At 39.0% G+C, this 19,916-nt stretch overlaps 1 protein-coding gene across 1 annotated transcript; it reads left to right on the top strand.

Annotated features, from left to right (window-relative positions):
* The first annotated feature begins 493 nt into the window (after positions 1-493).
* Positions 494-19,251, top strand: LOC146984892 (immunoglobulin-like and fibronectin type III domain-containing protein 1). The gene is made up of 24 exons (XM_085783221.1): positions 494-561; positions 2,950-3,009; positions 5,162-5,284; positions 5,405-5,544; positions 5,675-5,774; positions 5,964-6,000; positions 6,121-6,292; positions 7,158-7,359; positions 7,551-7,823; positions 7,918-8,385; positions 9,783-9,905; positions 10,041-10,157; positions 11,512-11,636; positions 12,389-12,530; positions 12,702-12,995; positions 13,616-13,912; positions 16,617-16,796; positions 16,907-17,035; positions 17,227-17,535; positions 17,649-17,734; positions 17,825-18,017; positions 18,104-18,400; positions 18,664-18,990; positions 19,086-19,251. Exons 1-24 carry the CDS (start codon positions 519-521, stop codon positions 19,088-19,090), a joined length of 4,242 nt encoding a protein of 1,413 aa, XP_085639347.1. The 5' UTR covers positions 494-518; the 3' UTR covers positions 19,091-19,251.
* Positions 19,252-19,916: the final 665 nt, after the last annotated feature.

Raw genomic sequence — 19,916 nt, 5'->3', positions numbered from 1 at the left:
TTCATTTTTGATAGAACCACAACCAGTGGAGAAACTCCAACACTCAGTTGGCCGACTAAGGGTCTTCATTGTCTCTGGTTTGTTTTGTATACTGCAGCCTGTAGCCCACACACAATTAACTACATTAGATGAATGTGGGTTAATGCTCAGGATGAACCATTACTGAGCTGATCGATATGGGTGTGTTCTCCATGCAGAGACTTTTCCTTATTTGTAGCGCTGAACAAAATGTGGGCAACACCAAAGTAGAAACAGAACTGTATTTTTTAAAGCACTGTATTGAAAAACTCCTCAATATTGTGTGGGTTGACTATTCTTTATGATTTACAAAATGTGTACAGTACATTACTCTGTCTGCAAAAAATACTGCAAGCCAAGGAGAACATAACATAACATGACATAACATAGGCTAATACTCAATATTGCAAAGAAGAACTGATGATGCCTGGTTTTACCATTGGTACTAATGTTCACATTCTGTTTGCAGGTCACCTATTGGACAGTTAACCTTCATCAAAATGTGGAAAAGGGGGACGAACTCGGGTCCTTCTGTGAGACAAAGTACAGTACTGCTATTCCTCCTGCCCTCCTTTACATTCTCTTTTTTCTGTGTATCCCTGCTCCATTTGTACTGACAAAGAAGTTGCCTAATGTCCAGCTTTTGCAAGTAGCCAACAGATATTAGACATTTTCTGGTATTGTTATGCAAAACTATAATTTAAAATAGCTGCACTTCTTTGGATCTCTGTATTTAATGAGTAGCTACAGAAACTGTTACAGTATAAGAGTAAATATTGCTGCAAAGCTGGAGGTCACATTAGTTAACACATCATCAAATGTAGTGATATGAATTAAATACTACGAGGGGAGAAATGCACTCCATTTCTAAAAGCACTTATAGTCCCTGTCTTAATGTGCTTGTCTGTCGATACAACACAAAGAGTTCTATTGTATCAGCAAAGCAAGCAATGCTCAGGTTTCAAAAACTACTTAATATAGAACCTGGAGAATTATTACCTTCAGTAAAATTGAAAATTAAAATGTGAAATGAAGTTCTAGTCTTTTTTTTTCATTTATTATTAATAACAAGTGAATGTCTGACTATCTATATCCATCTTATGATGAATATCTTCCACAAAAAACTACTGCATTGCTACAGAGCAGACATAAGAATGACTGGACTAAAATAAGTGTTACTTATAACTAATGCTGTTACATTTAGTGTGAACACTGCATTAGATTCTTAAACAATGTAAAAATGTGGAAAGGAGTTGCTCAGTGATGAATCTCCACAGAATTATCCCCTGAATCATCTGCGAGTTCCCATTTCTCCCTCTCTGTGTGCTACTGTAGTGAGCTTCAAAAAAAATGTTTGGCTGACCAGCCCCGCTACCTCCCTGTTATGGTTTATTCTCACCGCTCTCATTGTGCTGTCTTTGAACAAAGGAGACAGATGCTTTCAGGAAAAAAGCCCCTAAAACCCCAGATCACCTGCTTCGAATCAAAGGGCAGACAGCCAGTGTCTAACTGGTGAACATAGAGAAGCTTAAGAGCCAGATATTTTTTGTTTCCAGGAGTTGGTACAGATCAAAAAAAGAAGAGAGCATTTTTGGTGCTTTGAAAAATATTTTACATGGCAGGAAATGCTGTGATATTATCGAGGATCCACTGAAGCTTGCTGAATGGGCCCACTTTGGCTTCCTCAACGTCATGGACCAGACAAAATCGATAAAGACTGCACAACATTAGTACTCCCAACACACACACCACCACCACCAGACCAGGGACACTGTTGTGCACAACAAGTACACGCATACACTTTAACTACTCAGCGCTGTGTCAGCAGGCAGGCTCCATTTCCTCCGACGGAGGAGAGAGCAGGTCTCACACTAACAATTACACACGGGGCATTTTTCTGTCGTCTGAATTACAGCCTGAAGGTGACAGTGACAGAGACTGCAGTCTGCAAGTCTGAGGACTGAGATGTGATGGAAATCTGTCTGGGTTTATGTAAAACAAGTTCATTATACTTCAGCACTGACTGTGTATTTTTTTCTCAAGCACTTTAAAAAACTTTATCTCCATAACTGTTCTGCTTTCTGAGACTTCGACAGTTTGCAGATTTCTGGCTATTTTACACTGGAGGGACTGCAAATATGGGGAAGTTGCAGTCAGTATGTGTGTGAGCCTAAACTCAAAAAAACACAAAGAACGAACAGAGTGTTGTGATATTATTGGATAATGAGTTGATTCCTTTATTCATCCTATTAAAAACATGTCTTACTGCAAAATGTGATTCATACTGCAAACACAGGAACTGTATATATTTAGAGAAACAATCACAGCACATAACTTCATCTGCATAATACGATGAAGTTATGACATCATCTCTCTTAAACTTATAAAATCCATGAGAACTATGCAAGTTCTTGTTTCCCAACTGACAGGCACTTCAACAGCCAGTTGACTAAAGGTCGTCTCTCTCAGGCTTCAGTGATAAAGTGAGGATGAGAAGAAAACATCCCTGGATTAAGGCTCCCTGCCTGCTGCCCTTTTACCATGACCCTCTCACTTCTTCGGTTTATTCAGGCCACTATGAGCTTTCCTTTTCCACATTATGCCTGACTGGGTCTCCACTTCCAGCCTTCTCCGCCCACTGTTTATTTCAATCTCACTCAATTACTTCTGTGTCTCTCTCCATCTATCAGAGACGGTTAAAAGTAAAAGGGAATAAATGCTTCTCCTGGCTTGGATAATCATCAGTGTTTCCGTAAATATAAGGAAATGCCTGGAGGACATACCCAGCAATTTCAAAAGAGGCAATTGATAACGTATAGCTTCTGTTGGGCACGGATTGTATAAAGAGGATATATACACCACTGACACAACACAGCATTGACTCATCATGTTATATGTCTAATTGATCTGGTGCAATTTCTTCTCACCCAGATTTCTCCCTGGTACATCGATATATTCAACATTTTAATGAGGTGTCTGGAAACAAATCAGGTGATATGAACCAGCTGTTTTACTTTCTAGTAAACAAATACAGGTACAGCATGTCTTTGGGGGTTTCCCATGCTGAATTGTACTGTATGGGCACGACGATAAGCTATATCCATTATAATGAATAATGGAATGAATATTGAATAATACATTTGGTATTATTGAAGACTGTGTCTGCTTGTGTGACCTGTCCTGTCTGCGTGTTGATAACCTGAATTATCTGCTTACTACCTTGTCAAATAAGTCACCCTCAGCTTCACGTCGGTCAGGGTGGTGGTTCTATTTCTGTCCTTGTCATAATAATCATTAATCCCTGGATTAATGTTGTTCTCCATCAACTCCTGTGTGATCCTCTATCTTTCCGTGTCAAAAGCCTGATAACAAAAACGCTCGGCAGTAAAGTAGGTAAGTAGAGGACGACAGAGTGGATTTCCTGCACTGCTGTTTGAAGTGTATTAGTGTCTAGTCTATTTATTTGACTGCAGTGGATTTTAAATGCACTTGAACTGAAACGATTAGTAGATTTGTTGATTGACAGAAGGATTATTTATCATTTTTTAATAATGTATGAAGTCACTGGCGGCTAAGCAACAAAGCTGCGTAAGACAGTCACTGTGCTCACTACTTTGTCTTCTTTATATTCTTGTTCTTCCCGGGAAGAATATAGTAAAAACTTTTGAAATTTGGCAAACTGACTATAAGGACCCTCCTGTGATGCTTATTATCAAGTTTCATGTTGGTGTCTCAAGCACTGTAATGCCACCAACAGGTCAAAGCTGGAAATGCTTTCACAGAAAACTTCTGAACCCTTATACCTGATTTTCAAAAATGAGGCATCATTGGATTCCTTGGATCAATACATATATTTAATATACCCTGTGATGTTGATTTCCCCACTGGATTTTAATTTTAAAGTGTTTTTTTTTTTTTACTCCAAGAACAAACTGTCTAATCTTTACTAAAATTGGCTTCAAACCTCATAAGTCCTTTGTATTTCGCCTCAAACTTGTTGGTGTGTTTGTTGCCTTAAAATCTAAATTCCGGTGTCTGATCTCTACAAAACTTGGTGATGACTTAGTTGTTGGCTTTTAAATTTGCCTTTAATTTTGGCTGGTCTAATCCTTTGGCCAAGGTGCCAAACAAATCAGTCATAGTCATAGCCTATATCAACTCACATGAAACTTCCTGTGAGTGCTTACTACAATGTCCTGGAAAGGATGACATCATGTTTCCATGGCAACTCTAGCCTGCTGATGCCCAGCAATGCTGTTTGCTGTATTTTTTTTTTTAATGGTAATTGCAAAAAATAAAAGTCCAAACTTCTAGCTTAGACAATGTAAGCGCTAGTTGCCGCCCTGATGTGTACATTTTCACTATATAGCATCAAAATCCATGATCAACTTTTGAGCCCTTTATGAAAATGCTCTTGCACTATATTCCTGTAGTAACAGGTTGTTCAATGAAAAAGGAGCATCCTGACATATTTATTAAGGATGATGAATAGAGCACTTAATTATCTTAATTATTTTTTACTTAGTACTAACTACTGCACAGTGTGTGCTGTACAAGAGGCACAGAACAACTGACTCACACTTTACAGTTCATTTTAGCTGATGTTGCCATTAAATTTCACAGTCAACATCACATTAGATGCATAAGAGGCAAATTAGCTCTACCCATGACAGCAGTGTGTTTTTCTCAAGCTTTAGGTTTAACCGTAAAATTATTGCTGGAGGTTGGAGTGCTGATGCTCCGTCTCCACTGCCTATTACCTATCCTTATAATCAGTAATCAGCTACCAACAAACCCAATAACAACAGCAAACATGCATCCGCCATTGACTGAAGTGACATTTAAGTCAACTCAACCAGGAATCATTGCATATGTGTACAGCGCTTCCCATTAGCAGTAAAACAGCAAACATTTCAGTCAAGTCAACACAACACACACAAAGCATCTCTAGGGAATACTGTCACACTCCTGACATCTGCTGGTAGAGAAAAGAAATCTGTTTAAACCGACAGCTTTCTCCACTTGAAATCCTGCAGCATGGAATTGATCTTCTTTTTCTTTGTTTCAGTTTTACGTTGTAAAGTAGGCAACTTTGCTCGAAATTTTCAGTACTTCTCACTGATTTTTGTGTTGTTTTGTTCAGCTCTCATTCGAAGGAGATCTAAGATAGCTGGAGTGATGATCACTCAGTACGTGGCAAACCTGCCAGAGGGAAAAACCACCCCAGATTTCCAAAGTAAACCAGATGAAGTGACCACCCAGACAGGTAGGTTTTCATTTCACACACCACTGACCTGATCTAAACAAAGTTAAACAGCATTGCATAATAATATTATCATTATGAATTCTGAACTGTGAAAATGTAATATTTCTACATATCCCATAGGAAAAATGGCTGTTTTTAAGGCTGTGGTGAAGGGGGATCCAAAACCAGAGGTGTCATGGAGAAGAGCTAAAGGACATGTTTTAGACAAAGACAAATTTCAGACTAAATATGATGAAACAACTGGGGAGCACATACTAGAGGTGAGAAACTACATTTTACATGCAGTAAAAAACCCTGAGAGTAATTACTACTTTTACTTTTAGTACATAATGAATTTGTACATATGTTCTGGATGTTGAATGGATTCAGTCTATTATGTTGATTTTCTAGATTCGCAAACTGTGCGCTGACGACACCGATACGTACAAATGCTATGCTGTGAACGAGTATGGTAAAGCTGTCTGCACAACAACATTAACTGTGGCCGAAGGTAAGACATTTCCAAATATCTAGATACTGAATACACTTGACCGTGCATGTGACAGACTTGCTTTTTGTTTAAGTGTAGTGTGTTCAAAGTTCTTTATATATTTTTAATGATTTTTTAATAAATGCATGCCTGTGTGCAAATGTCCAAAATTTTACCTACAGAGATCTGAACTGATTTTTTTTTTTTTAGAAAATCCATCAAATTTCAGAAAGTTGCTGAGGAAAAGGTAAGAAAAAACACAGATACTGACTGTATGATATTGAAATGCCTAACCAGATGTTCCATATGCAAGTAAATTCTTTCATTTATTGACTATTTTTTATATTCATTTCGCTAATACATCCAGTAAAGTAGCGAGAGCAGATGGGGAAACTGATGAGAAATTCTGGGAAGCCATGATGAACGCTGACAGGAAAGACTACGAGCGCATCTGTAGTGAGTTTGGTGTTACAGACTTACATTTGACTCTCAAGAAACTGGAAGAGAAGAAGAAGGAGAGGATGAAAAATAAAAGTAAGGTAGGAAAACTCAACTCTCACACTAAATACATCTTCTCTCACTGGATCATCAGTACAGTTCTTAACGAGCCATTTCATGTTTTGTTTGTTGTTTTAGTGAAGACATCTGGCACTGATCAAAGTCATGTTCGTTCTGAATAGTGCAGGTTTTAATTAAAGCTCAATAGGTTCAAATGCAGTTCATCATTGAAAATTAACTGAACTGCATTTGAAATATTTACTCATGACTGAGTAATTATCAGTTTATACTGTTCATTTCACAGCAGTGATTCCTTTTCTCTCGTTCATCAGCTGTTTTCATCTCCTGTCACTATCAGACAACTGGTGTAATTGTGTTACAAAAGATGCAAGTGCTTCATTAGAGCTGCCGATTGAGCTTAAAGATGCACAATGAGACAGAACAGCTTATCAGCTCTTTGTTTTTGTTATATTTACAGTATCATACAAGATTTATGCTCTATGCCGTGCCCTCAAAGAGTCCATACAGTGAAATAAAAACACAAGTACACAACAAGTTCACTGCTTTGTGTTACATATAAAAAAAGAGATTATGTGCAGTACTTCAGCTTGTAAGTGATGATGCAAAGTGAAAATAAAGAGCTTGTGTCTGAAATAAGTCAATATATTCATTATATAGGAAATGATGAGTGAGTTAATGAGGAAATTATTTCAGACATATTATTATTTCAAACATATTACTGTCTTACATATTGAGAAGGCAGGTTGACTATTTCTCATGATTATTATAATTGATCATTTTCCAATGTATTTTCAAGTTTTTATGCATTTCATTTACTTGGAGAAATAGCTACACACAGAATATTGAAAGTTTAACGTGTCTCTCCAACTCCTCTGTACCTGGCAGGATGGTGTGATTCACTATGATGAAGCCACAGCAGAGAAACAGAGTCTTAAAAGTGCTGGGAGAACAAAGGATTTCAGTAAGAAAGGCCAGATGCAAGAGGACACAGAGATGAATCAGATGGATGTCAAGAGAGTCAAACTCCTCCACACAGGGCTGAATGAAATGGATGCTGAAGAACTTAGCCTCTTTCCAGAGTTCAAATGTAGGTCCATTGAAAGACAAATAAGTTGAATGTAAAAAGAAAAAAGAATCTGTTGGTCTCTACTGTTTTTAACTGTGGATGTATCTGGTTCAAGATGATACATAGAGTACACTGTGTGGTGGGTGGCTTAACAATGCAAATACACTTCTTTTTCATCTTTTTGTACATGCCTCTTTTTTTCCTTTCTGCAGTTTCGGATGTGGACTTTGTCATTAAAATCCAGGAGATTAAAGCACAAGAAAGAGAGGACGCCCTCTTTGAGTGTGTGCTGACACACCCGCTACCCAAAATCACATGGATGGGCAAGGGCAGCGCTCTGGAGGATGGAGAAAAATACAGCATTACAGTGTCAGACCATAAACTAATCCACAGGCTGTTGATCAGGGACTGTCAGCAGCAGGACAAAGGGATCTATTCAGCTGTGGCTGGCATTACATCCTGCAGTGCCTGGTTGGTTGTGGAAGGTAACACTTTATAATTCCACAATTTCCATAATAATTATTTTCACTAATAAACGTCTGTCATGAGTCATGCATGCTGTATTTTATAAACTACAAGGTGAGGGCGACCCCGCATCTGCTGGTAAGAAGAAACTTCGTAAAACCACTTTGGCTGGTGGAGTACGGATCGACCTGGAGAAAGTGGCTAAAGAGCAACAAATAAAATACAGAGAGGAGATGGAGAAGATTTTAGCAGCTGTGAAAATAAAGCACGAAGGAGGACAACTCAAAGGAGAAAAGACATTAAGCACTGATGGAGGAGATGGTGAAATGACTGCAGTCAATGGACTGTGTGAAAATGCTGGAGCAATAAAGGGTGAGGCTGACGCAGCAAAAGCTGGTGTCCTATCTGAGCCAACTGGGAGCAAAGGGAGAGCAAATATTAACAGCACAAGAGGAGATGGCACAGTCTCAAAATCTGATGCTTCGGGGCGTGTAACAAAGACAGAAGTGCAAGTGAGAGCAGATGATTCAAAGAGCAAGAAACATATCAAATCTGGTCAAGTGGATTTTGACAAGGTAACAGGTAAAGTCGATCTATGCCTAACAATGCATTTCCATTATCAGCACTTCAGTGGTGGTTAAAATCTGCATTTACGATCAAAGCGTAAAACAGACATGCTGCTAACATTAGTTAATATTTATTTATTTCAAAAGAGGAGGACAGTGTGTGTTACCTTTATCCTCACTAGACGCCATCTATAAAGCACTTTGTAAAGTTTTTTGACCTTCAGTGTTTACTTTACACGTACAGACTGAGAAGAGCTCTTTTGTTTTACTGTCAGAATTTATGAGGCCATTAAGTAAGATTTCTGTGTACACCGTCTCCTGAACATTAAAGAAGATGTAACCAGGACAAGAAAGATGTTCAACACAACAAATCTGAAATTTCTCCATAATTCTCCATATTTCTCCATATTGATTAACAGTACACCTCCACATTAAATCCACCAGTGGATATAATGCATTACATTATTATCATTATACATTATGCATTACAGAAATCATATATATCATAGAAAGTTTCAAGCTGAGGTTTTCTTATAACCGACATACCACAGATGGAAATGCGGGATCTGAGGAAAACGAGGACGTGAATGGATCAGCCCATAAAACAAGATTCATAAATCGTGGAGAAGAGACAAAAGGCGGAGTAGCTGATGAGGCACAATGTAAAGAAAATGTACCACTCCATTTCCAGATTGATGTAAATGGTCAGTTTCTTTTTCTGTGTTTTATTCTTTTAATATTAATAATTAGTTTATGAACAGTTTCTTATTCTCTTCATTGTACTCTCTGTCTGTCCAGGGTCCAATGGCAAAACTAGTGATGGGGAGTCACAGCAGATTCAAACGTTTGCCACAAATCAAAGCGAAGTGACTGAATCTGATGGAAATACACATTTAAACGGGTCTGTCAGGCATTCAAGGCACCCAAAGAAGGTTCAAAGGAAACACAATATATCTGGTAAGAAACAACAGGGATTATGGTGTTCTGCATGGAAGAGATTACAGTAGCACATCTGACAGCTGATTCGACATGCCTGTATCAGATGTCCTTTATAGTACTGTCAGAGGAAACAAAAGAAATGTCCAACAATGGCAGATACATATGTTAGTCTTGGTTTCCTTTGGTCTCTAAAGATAGTATTGGGGGAAAAAAACACAAAATATTTACTGGTTCAGAACTAATATCTTGCTGGTTCTCAAAAACATTAAAAAGGAGCAACAGGCTGCATGACTATCTGGAACACAACTAACACCACTATTTCTTTTTTTAATTTACATGATATTGTCTTAAATGCTGCAAATAAATTCACTCCACTTGTGAAGAAATGCTTTGTGAAATAGTAATTGGACTAAGTGAAACTCGACAGTGTGTGAATCAAGTGTTCATTACCTGAACTCTGTGGCTCTAACACAGATCTGAATGAATCAGCGAGTGATAATGAAGTAAGTGACAGTGATGGAAATGAGGACACGACAGGGCAGGCTGAGCTAACGACTGGTTCGAAGCAAAGCCTGCTGCCACAGGAAGCAGTAAGCGGTGAGAGACCAAAAGTGGTGCATTATTACATGGCAGTGTGATATGGACTGATGACGAGAACTACAACTTGGCTTTTTATTGGTGGTTACCAAGGAAGTCAGTTATAAATATGTATATTCTTGAATATTTTGAAAGGTGAGAGCTCGTGTCCTAAAGACTTCAGCGACTGTGACGAGACTGAAGATGCCACCGGCTCTGCCTCACATACAAGGCACAAAAGACAAGGCCCCCTGATCGAGGAATTGGTGATTGGTAAGTAAAGTGTCATGACTGAATGACAAGAAAACACAACAGTTCCACTTAAAAAAAATATTATGATGAAGGTGTTAAGATATGCAGCTACTGCATTACATACAGTAACTAACAACTAACTACTAATTGATTAAATTAATATTGTGTTAATCTCACCCTTTATAATAGTGAATAAATTCACAAATGCCAAATACTGCCTTGTGTAAGAATACTAGAAAAGTAATATTATTAACATCATATTGACGAAATGTCAGGCTTCAATAAGGCACAGCACCCAGACGGTGTGCAGAGCAAACACATCTTCTCACCTCCAAAAAAGCAAACACCATGGATTTAGTATCTCACAGAGCAGTTTTTTAAAACCAAGGTGAAGTGGTTGCCAATGCTCCACACCCGATTACCAACAGACAGACATTAGCAGAGCACTCTCTCAACTCTAGTGAGGCCAAGGAAATGTCTCGGTCCACAGTCTGTGTGTCTGTTTTGGACTCTGGTGGCTGCTCCAGTATCATGGCAGCAGATAGGCTGTTCCTCACTGCTGCTGGTTTAACACCAGTCCACTGGAGTAAAATACAGTGTCCCTCTTTGCTTTCATTGAATCAAGAATTGTTTTGGATTGAGGATTAATTCAGAATCAAACATACTAACTTACTTTGGCATTTTACTTACATATACACACACGTTCCACAATGGATGATAAGAAATCTGAGCAACAAACATTTTAACATTATTATAATAATTCAAAAATGATCAAGTTTGTAGTATTACAGCAAAGCAATCATGAGTCTATTTGCGTGATAGGTCACACAGAACATCTCCCCCAACTGCAATCAAGTCAAGTCTAATAATAATATTTTTCATAAGTCAATACCCATTTATTCTCAAATATCCCTGCATGTTGTTTATCAAGTTGCTCTGCATGCCACGGTGCTATTTTGCCACAACAGAGAGGTTCTCCAGGAGATTAACTGCACTGAAAACTTAAATTGTTTTGTCATTTTCATTTGCTATTTGAAATTAGTCTTCCTGACAGGACGGCAATTGGCCAGAGAGAAAGAGAGAGTCAATTTTCTGTTCGCAAAACAATACACGTTGAATAAGAAAACCTTGCAGGTATGAAATCTAATAAAGGAGAGTTATCAACATAAATTGTTTTGAAAATATATCTCAGCGCATGCAAGACCTGAAGGGGACCAAAAAAAATCCTTCAAGAGACAGAGACTATTTGAAAAGATAGAAAAACATCAATTCCAAATTCAAGACAACAACACAAAAACATTAAACCCAATCATAAGCTTTTTCTTTTGTTATCAATGTGTCATTGTCATTTACAGTTCGCTGGTGTCTGTGTTAGATCCAGGTGTGCAGTTCATCTGTGGACTATCTGATGTCCATGCCATCATCAATGAGACGGCTGAATTAACATGTAAGCTCAGCAGTGAAGACTGTGAGGGAGTTTGGTTCAGAGATGGCAAAAAGGTAAGTCACAAGTTAGTTACTGCTCAGACTCATCATTGATGTGTCAGTGTCCATCAAGAAAACACAGTCTGAGGAATGGATCTTAGGTCAGACAAAAAACGCCATTGTGATCCTGCAACAACACTGCATCATGGACCCATGAGTAGAAATCAAATTCCTGTGACTTTTATGTTGGTGTCAAAATGGTCCAGCTTTATGTTTTATATCATGATAAAACAAAAACGTCCAAAATAAAAATCAGATTAAGCCACACACACACACACACACAACACACATAGTGGATTTAACTATTTTTTTCCTGTCTGAACCATCAAGGAATGCATTACCATGGTTACAAAATGATTTTGTGGAGCCAAGGCTGTATCCTGTTGACAGATCAGGACAGGCAAACTTCATCAAGTTGTTTAGTTCACACTTTGTATTGTGTGCTATGACTAGTGTCAATCAAACTAAACTGCAACTAAAACAGCAGATCATATACCATGTAGCTGCGATACCCTCAGCTTGTGTCCCACTATCCCCCCTCAGTTTTTCTCTAGCTTTCTGACAATCTGTTGCCACTAGAATATATAACCACACGTTTTGTACAGTATGTGCACATCTGTGATTTACCTCAAATATCTGCCAGATGTTTATATTCTGGGCTTGTGGGACAATACAGCTGGAGACAAAGCCCTTTGGAGGATGCAGTGTTTCTGACTTGAATTACTAATTAACTCTGCCCTCTCTCCTCCTCCTCCCCCCACCATCAGATATCCCCAGATGACAATTTTACTATCACCAAAGATGGTGCAAGCCATAGATTAGTCATAATCAAGTGCATGGAAGAGCATTCTGGGAAATATCGTTTTGAAGCAGATGGTCGTAAAACAGAGGCGATGATCAACGTTAAAGGTTTGAAAGTTCATGATAATATTTGATACAGTGCAACATGTGAAACTAAAATGACGGCTTATACTCTGTACTATATTTTCAGCCATTGGTCAGAACATGTTTGTGTAACATGTAACAAGATACAAGCTAAATACTATTTCAACATTGAATGGATTGCTTTTTCTTTCTTAGATCCACCACGGTTTCACTCTGAGGATCTCAGTGCATTCACTGAGCCTGTCACAGTTAAAGTGGGGCACCACGCCATCTTTAAAGTGCATTTTCTTGGCCATGAACCCATAAAGATCCAGTGGTACAGAGAGGGAGAAGAGCTCCACGATGACAGCAACACAAGGATAGAGAAATCTGCTAGTCACAGCCGCTTGCTCCTCAGCAGGTGTCAGAGGAAGGACACAGGAGAGATCAAGATCAAGCTCAAGAACGAGCACGGATTCATAGAAGCTATTTCACAGCTAATTGTGCTCGGTGAGTGAATGAAGGGCAATGTTAGATATCTCTTACCCAGAGATTTTTTTTTTTTTTAATTTAAGCTCTGCAGCTGCAGAAGGATCTTCTTATATAAAAACACAATAAAAATGCCAGACCACTTGAAAGGAAATCATTAAGCATCCAACTCCCTCAAGAAAATTCTTATAGATGCCAAAGGATGGGATTTTGCAGTTAAGCTGCATTCGTGGTTTGTATTTTAGTGTTTTAACAGCAAATATCAGGCTGCTTCTATGCGTCAGAGTTCACTCACAATGTGTTACAAATCAGCACAGTCATTTCTCAGGTAAAAAAAAGGGTTGCTGTATTTCTCTGAGCTCATCTGTTCCTCATATGTATTTGAGATTGTTTTTGTTGTACTTTCTACAAAATCACAAGCTGCCATAACTTGACAGTTTAAAGATGTGTTATGGGAATACAATTCAGATCTTGACAAAAAGCAAATAGGTTCAAGCTACCTGCTACCAGCATCATACGCATCAAAATTTATTGTACTTAACTCTCACGGATACTACTCCTGCTTCCCTAGTATAAATGCAGAATTTGCTATAACCACATTCTTCAAACTTTACTCTTTTCTACACTTTTTGTGTTTTTAGACAAACCCACTGCACCCCTGGGTCCTGCAGAGGTAACAGAGAGCTCACCTACATGTATTGAATTCAGGTGGAGGCCTCCAAAAGACGATGGTGGCTCACCAGTGATTAACTACGTATTGGAGAGACAGCAAGTGGGACGAAACACTTGGAAGAAAATAGGGGAAATTCCAGGTGTGCCCAATTACCGTGACACAGATGTGGACCATGGGCGGAAATATTGTTACCGTATCCGAGCAGTGACGGCCGAGGGTACAAGTGACGTGATGGAGACTGATGATATGCAAGCTGGGACACTAGGTGAGACACTAGCCTCACCCACTAATGTATAACCCTGTCAGACAAAGCATTTAACAGAGAATGAAGTATAACTAGATACTACTGGTATTTCAAATAAGCTAAATACAGTGCTTTAAAATGTCACAAAAGCTTCCATCTGTATATAATGACAATAAAATAAACCATTTAGGATATTATCCAATAACGAAATGTACCCACAATATCTACCTCTTTTATAGCCATGAAATTGCTATGAGTCACAATTCAACAAAGGCAAACACTTTACACTCCAGTGCAGAAAACAAGAGGACAAATTGCAATCAATGCCACTGTTCCTAGAACTGACCACAAGTCAAATCCTTGGGCAAATTAAGACACAATCCTCCTCCACATCTTACAAACAAGTCCACCTCGTATCTCAATCTGTCACAGAGAGCAAAATCTCAAAACTATTGATGGCAAAGCAGCCAACAAATAGAAAGCCAGCAGGAAACTCACAAGCCGAAAGGCCATAAGCACACAGTAGGGTCCAGCAGCCCACAGAGCACAATAAAACAACAAAAGCACAACACAAACAAAAATGGCTTGAACTTACTGTTTGAAGAAGGTCTGCTTGAAGAAGAGGGTCCATTCAGCCGGCATGAGTCAGTGTGATGTTTTCCAGACAGGCCTTCAGTCCAATACACCTCAGAGACGATGGCCGCAGTTCAAAGTTGTCCTTTTGATGTTCCTGAAGTCTGAAGAAGTCCTCTGCAAAGTCATGATCCTGCTTTTTATCTCCACAAGTTGTTGCTACTGGGAAACAAAAGCACATAAAAAGCAGAAAACTATTGCTTCTTGAGTAGCCACACACACAACCACTCTATCATCCTTCACTGAAATGTCTGCAGCTGTAAGCAGAGGTTTGGGCTTCCCCTTTTCCAATGCACTTTTCCCTTTATAGTCAGGTGCTGCTGAAAACTTCACAAATTCTAATTTATTTTACATTATTCTTCATTAGCCTACATCTTGTTGTCGGAGTTGAACCGTACAGGAATCAATTCTGCACAATACTACAAATTCAAACCAGCTATGGAGTCTGTTATCAACATGGCTCACATTTCTGCCAATGTGTGTGATTAACTAAACATTTCCTTATCAATCCAAAAAGTTAGCTTTTGTTAGCTTGTGTAGAGCTGTAGTAGCTAGCTAAATGCACGAGCATGCTACAAAATACAACATCCTAATGGCTTCAAGGCCTCATAACACGAGCTATAAACTGAAACAACAACAACACTAGCATGCCCACATAATTTTGGTTAGGCTATGACTAAACAATAGAGACCAAGCACTATTAAATTTAAATAACACCAGCTAACACACATGGAGGATGAGCATTTTTTGTTTGAGACTTTTAGCACCAGGTGTATGGAAACCTGGCTAATTAACGAGGCCTGGCCTCCTGGGCCACTCCCGCTCTTACCTGTTGTGACGTTATTTCCTCTTCGCACTAAAACTCTCGAGAAAATTATCCATATGTTGTCCGGTACAATTTTTCCCCCCCAGCTTGTAACTCGGAGCATATTCAAATGCCGACAAAGTTTGTATCATATTGGACCTGATCCAAAATGGTGCACAAGCCGCAGGTGAGCCAGGCTAATGAGGTCGTGGGCGGGGCTTGTCTTTGCCCTGAGAAGCCCCGCCCATTTATGTAGGCTATCTTCAGCAAGTAACATTTACAAAGGTTGAGAAAAAATCTAATAAACTACAACATTTAGTTTAATGTCTCATCGTTTACAAAAAAAAAAAAAGTTCAAATGTGGCAAAATAAATAAATAAATAAAAATTCCACAATATAGGCCAAAATCATACCAATATTGTCTGGTAACAAAGATAATATAGGCAATGGACCTTATCCTTTTAACCGAACATCAAGGAGGGTAACAAATCATTCAGTAGTCAAACAATAAGTCTATCATACAGTACAGTACTTATTTGCACTTACTCAATTACACAAAAGATAATGTGTAAAATGTAATGTGTACAAATACTAAAAAAGAACATGGAACACAGTCCAAAAAAAACCCCCACAAAAAAACAAAAAGCACATGAACATATGAAGTTGAAATATCATTTTATTATTTACACCTCAGTGCTTTTCCATCTATGTTTTTTCAAAAAGACCTGTTCAATCATCAGTTGATTTATAATGTCATTACTGCCCCCTGCTGTGCATTACTGGTCTCCTTCTGAATGCCACTGATCCATAATACAGCTGCTTTTACAAAGTCATAAAGCATTGACAAAGTAGAGGCAAAAATCATTTTGTAAATTCATTCATAAAGCAAAACTAAAAAAAAGTCGCATTGGCAGAAGAATTCAGGCTCTTTGATTCACACTTGGAATTAGCTGAGGTGCCTTTCACTATGTTTGACTCCAGTCACCTTGATTAGAGTCCACATGTGGTAAATTCCAATAATTCGGCACGACTTGGAAAAAAGAAAAAGAAAAAAATACACCTGTGGGCCTGTGTATGTAAAATATCACAGCTGACAATGTGTATCAGAGCAGAAACTTGAGCTGTGTTGAGGAGGGAACAGCCTGCAGAGTTCAGAGATGGGACTGTCTCTCAACAACACTTTATTGCTCTGACCTAGTTAGCGTATGGACAGAAAGCAAGAGAAACTCAGCCTTTCTGACTACAAATTTAAACAGTATAAAATTATTTATTTTTGCATTTCTTCAGCTTTTCCAGGCGCTCCTGCACCCCCAAAGGTGGTCAGTGCCTATGACGACTGCATTAACCTTTCCTGGGCCTCACCAAGTAAAACAGGAGGTTCTCGTATCCTGGGTTATATCCTAGAGAAACGAAAAAAGGGGAGTAATCTGTGGACTGTTGTCAATGCAATAGATGAGCTGATAAAAGGTCTGTGATTTTTATTTTAACCTCAGTTCAAACTAGATGCATCGTAGAATATAAAAGTGACGTTTTATTGTTGCTCTTTCTTTTTTTTCTTTTTTTTAAATCACCTCCAGATAAGAAATATGCAGTGAAGGATGTCATGGCAGGTATGGCATATGAATTCAGAGTTACTGCTATTAACTTCTCAGGAGCTGGTGAATTCAGTAACGCCTCGGAGTTTGTTTTTGCACGGGACCCCAAGAGTAAGTACTGCAACTTTTTATACAATCAACAAGAACAGATGAAAGAAAATACAAGTATACAAACACACATCATATATTAAAATGACTGCATATTGATTTTAAAGCCTCATCTCATATACAGTATATTATACACTGTATATAGAAAAACATTTCATATTTCCCTTCTTCTTTTCATTATTTGTTTATCCCAGAGCCTCCAGGTAAAGTTACAGGTTTGAAGGTGACAGAAAGTTCTTACAGCCACTTGGTCCTGACTTGGACTAAACCTGAGGAGAAACCAGGGATACAGGATGAAGCCAAAGGATATTTTGTTGAAATTCGACACGCCGATTGTATTGACTGGTCTCGCTATAATAGCACTCCCATCATCACGACTTCCTTCAGTGTGAAGGGCCTCAAGTCCATGAACATGTACTGGGTGAGAGTGATTGCAACTAATGATGGAGGAGAGAGTGAAGCTGAGGAGCTGGCCAACTACGTCCTCGCTATGCCCTCACCTGGTATGTTCAGAAATTTAACAGTCTGTATTGTGCTAGTTGCTAAATATTCTTATGTGTTTTAGCTTACTCGCACAAAATCTGTTTTTTATTTTGTTTTTTCTTCATTATTTCAGTGAGGCCCAAATTCACAAACCCCAGGATGAAGAGTTTTATGGTGGTGAGAGCAGGAAACTCAGTCAGGATCACAATACATTTTGAGGTGAGACTTTTGAGCTATTACTGCTACAAACCATGTACAACTAAACTGAAAGGATACTAAATTCAAGATACTAATGTACTTTTTTATCAGGCTTCCCCACTGCCGGATATTATGTGGCTAAAGGACAATGTGCCAGTGACAAAGCGAGCTACAATAAGTAACTCTGACGGCTCATCACAGCTGCTCATCCCCTCCTCTGAGCGCTCTGATTCTGGCATCTACTCTATCTTGGTGAAAAATTTTGCAGGAAAAGAGACATTCAGCACAGAGGTTAGAGTCACAGGTAATACACTATATCGGTTCCATGTAGTTCAATAAATTTCAAAGAGGAAATGGATCTGAGGCTGTTAAAGCTGACTGTGTTTACAGATGATCCAAAGCCTCCAGGTCTGGTAGAACTGGAGGAGAATGTGCCTGATACGGTGACAGTGACCTGGGAACCTTCTCCTGATGAGAAGCGTGACGACCGCCTCCACTACACCGTGTCCAAACTGGACTCTACTAAACGTACATGGACAACAGTGGCTGACAGACTCTTCAATAATAAGTTCACGGTCTGCAACATCGTACGCGGGAGGGAATATCACTTCCGGGTCTATGCCAAAAATGACATTGGCGTATCTGCACCCTCGGAGTCGCCGACCTGGGGGATGGAGAGGAAGAAAGGTGATTTGTAGATCTTAAACATTCTCAAAGGCCACATTCACTTCTTGCAAAAAGTAGAAAAACACGCACATCCCAAAAAATTGTAGGCCTGGGTGCTGGACTAGAAGGTAAATACTCAATGAAAAGAAAGGGAAGTCCGCACACCAGAGATGGCTCCCATCAATTTATTGTGTAACGTTTCGGGGCAAGCCCTTCGTCAGACATCAGACACATTCACTTCTTGGACAACATCATCTCACTGTACTGTATCTCCTCTCTTGCAGAAAAGTTTGTGGTGAATGTACCAAGTGGAAAGGACTGTGATTTGCGATGTGCTCCAACGTTCATTGTCCCTCTGAAGCTTCACACTGCACCCAAAGGCTATGAATGCTACATGAGCTGTGCGGTGAAGGGAAATCCCAAACCTCGTATCACATGGTATCGGAACCACATCAGTCTCAACACTAATACCAACTATTATATCTCCAACACTTTGGGGGTTTGCTCCATGTTAATCCTCCATGTGGGCCCCAAGGACATGGGAGACTACACCGTCACTGCAGAGAACGCCCTGGGACGGGCTGAATGCTCCACCGTCCTCAGCGTCAGAGGTGAGAAACCAACACACCTGCATAATAAGACGGGTGAGAGAAAAGCAAAAGCATAAGCAAATCATATTAAATCATTTTTTTCCTCAATTCCACAGAGTGAAGAAAATAAGGACACGACAACATGAGCAGCATTTATTCCCAAATTCAGATTTCTCTGACAGGAAGTTTGAATTGAAGTGGGAGTGCATGCTGCTGGGATGTGATTTGCCAAATGCAATAAAGAAAAAGAAAGATATGAGACTGCAACTGAAACTAAAAAAATAAAGTCGTTTCACAAATAAAATCACAGTAGATTGTGGTGATGGTTGTGTTTCAACATAAGCAGCAGCTTCTGTAACTACAGCAGATGACAGTACTGATACTGTGGCTACAGACATTTCTACAGGCTTCTCTGGTGTTTGTTTTTGCTCATGCTCTTGTTTTCAACACAGCTGCCCCTATAATATACACTTTATCTACCATATCCTACAGTACAGTACTTCTGAAGCATGAAATGATAAAGAAAGGCTCTAATAAATAATGCTGTATATAACTATTTTAACAGGATACAGATTCAAATTCTGTGGCAGGATATTAACGTTATCTACAGTTAGTAGTCAAAGATTTAAGTTAGAAATAGTTTGAATTCAATCAAATTCTGAGACTTTACACAAAAAAACCCTTCCCTTGTATTTTGATGAATTAAATGTCACAAGGAAATTAAAGACCCAAATATTCTGCTGTACTGTTCAATAGGTTTTTTTCCCCACTACAACAGGAAATCCCAGATGTCACTAAAACTGTAGCATTTACAATGGCTCTATTCATTTTCACAGTCAGTGTGACATTGCGCCAGTGTTCACAATACCAAGGACTGACAGTGAAGCAGTTTAATAGAGTTCAGCTCCCATTAAATGAATAAACCTGTGTCTTTTGTGGAAGAAAAA

This window comes from Trachurus japonicus, chromosome 7 (assembly GCF_045865225.1).
Source record: "Trachurus japonicus isolate A0001 chromosome 7, Traja_1.0".
In the NCBI taxonomy this organism is placed as follows: domain Eukaryota; kingdom Metazoa; phylum Chordata; class Actinopteri; order Carangiformes; family Carangidae; genus Trachurus; species Trachurus japonicus.
This window is presented reverse-complemented; position numbering and strand designations above follow the sequence as displayed.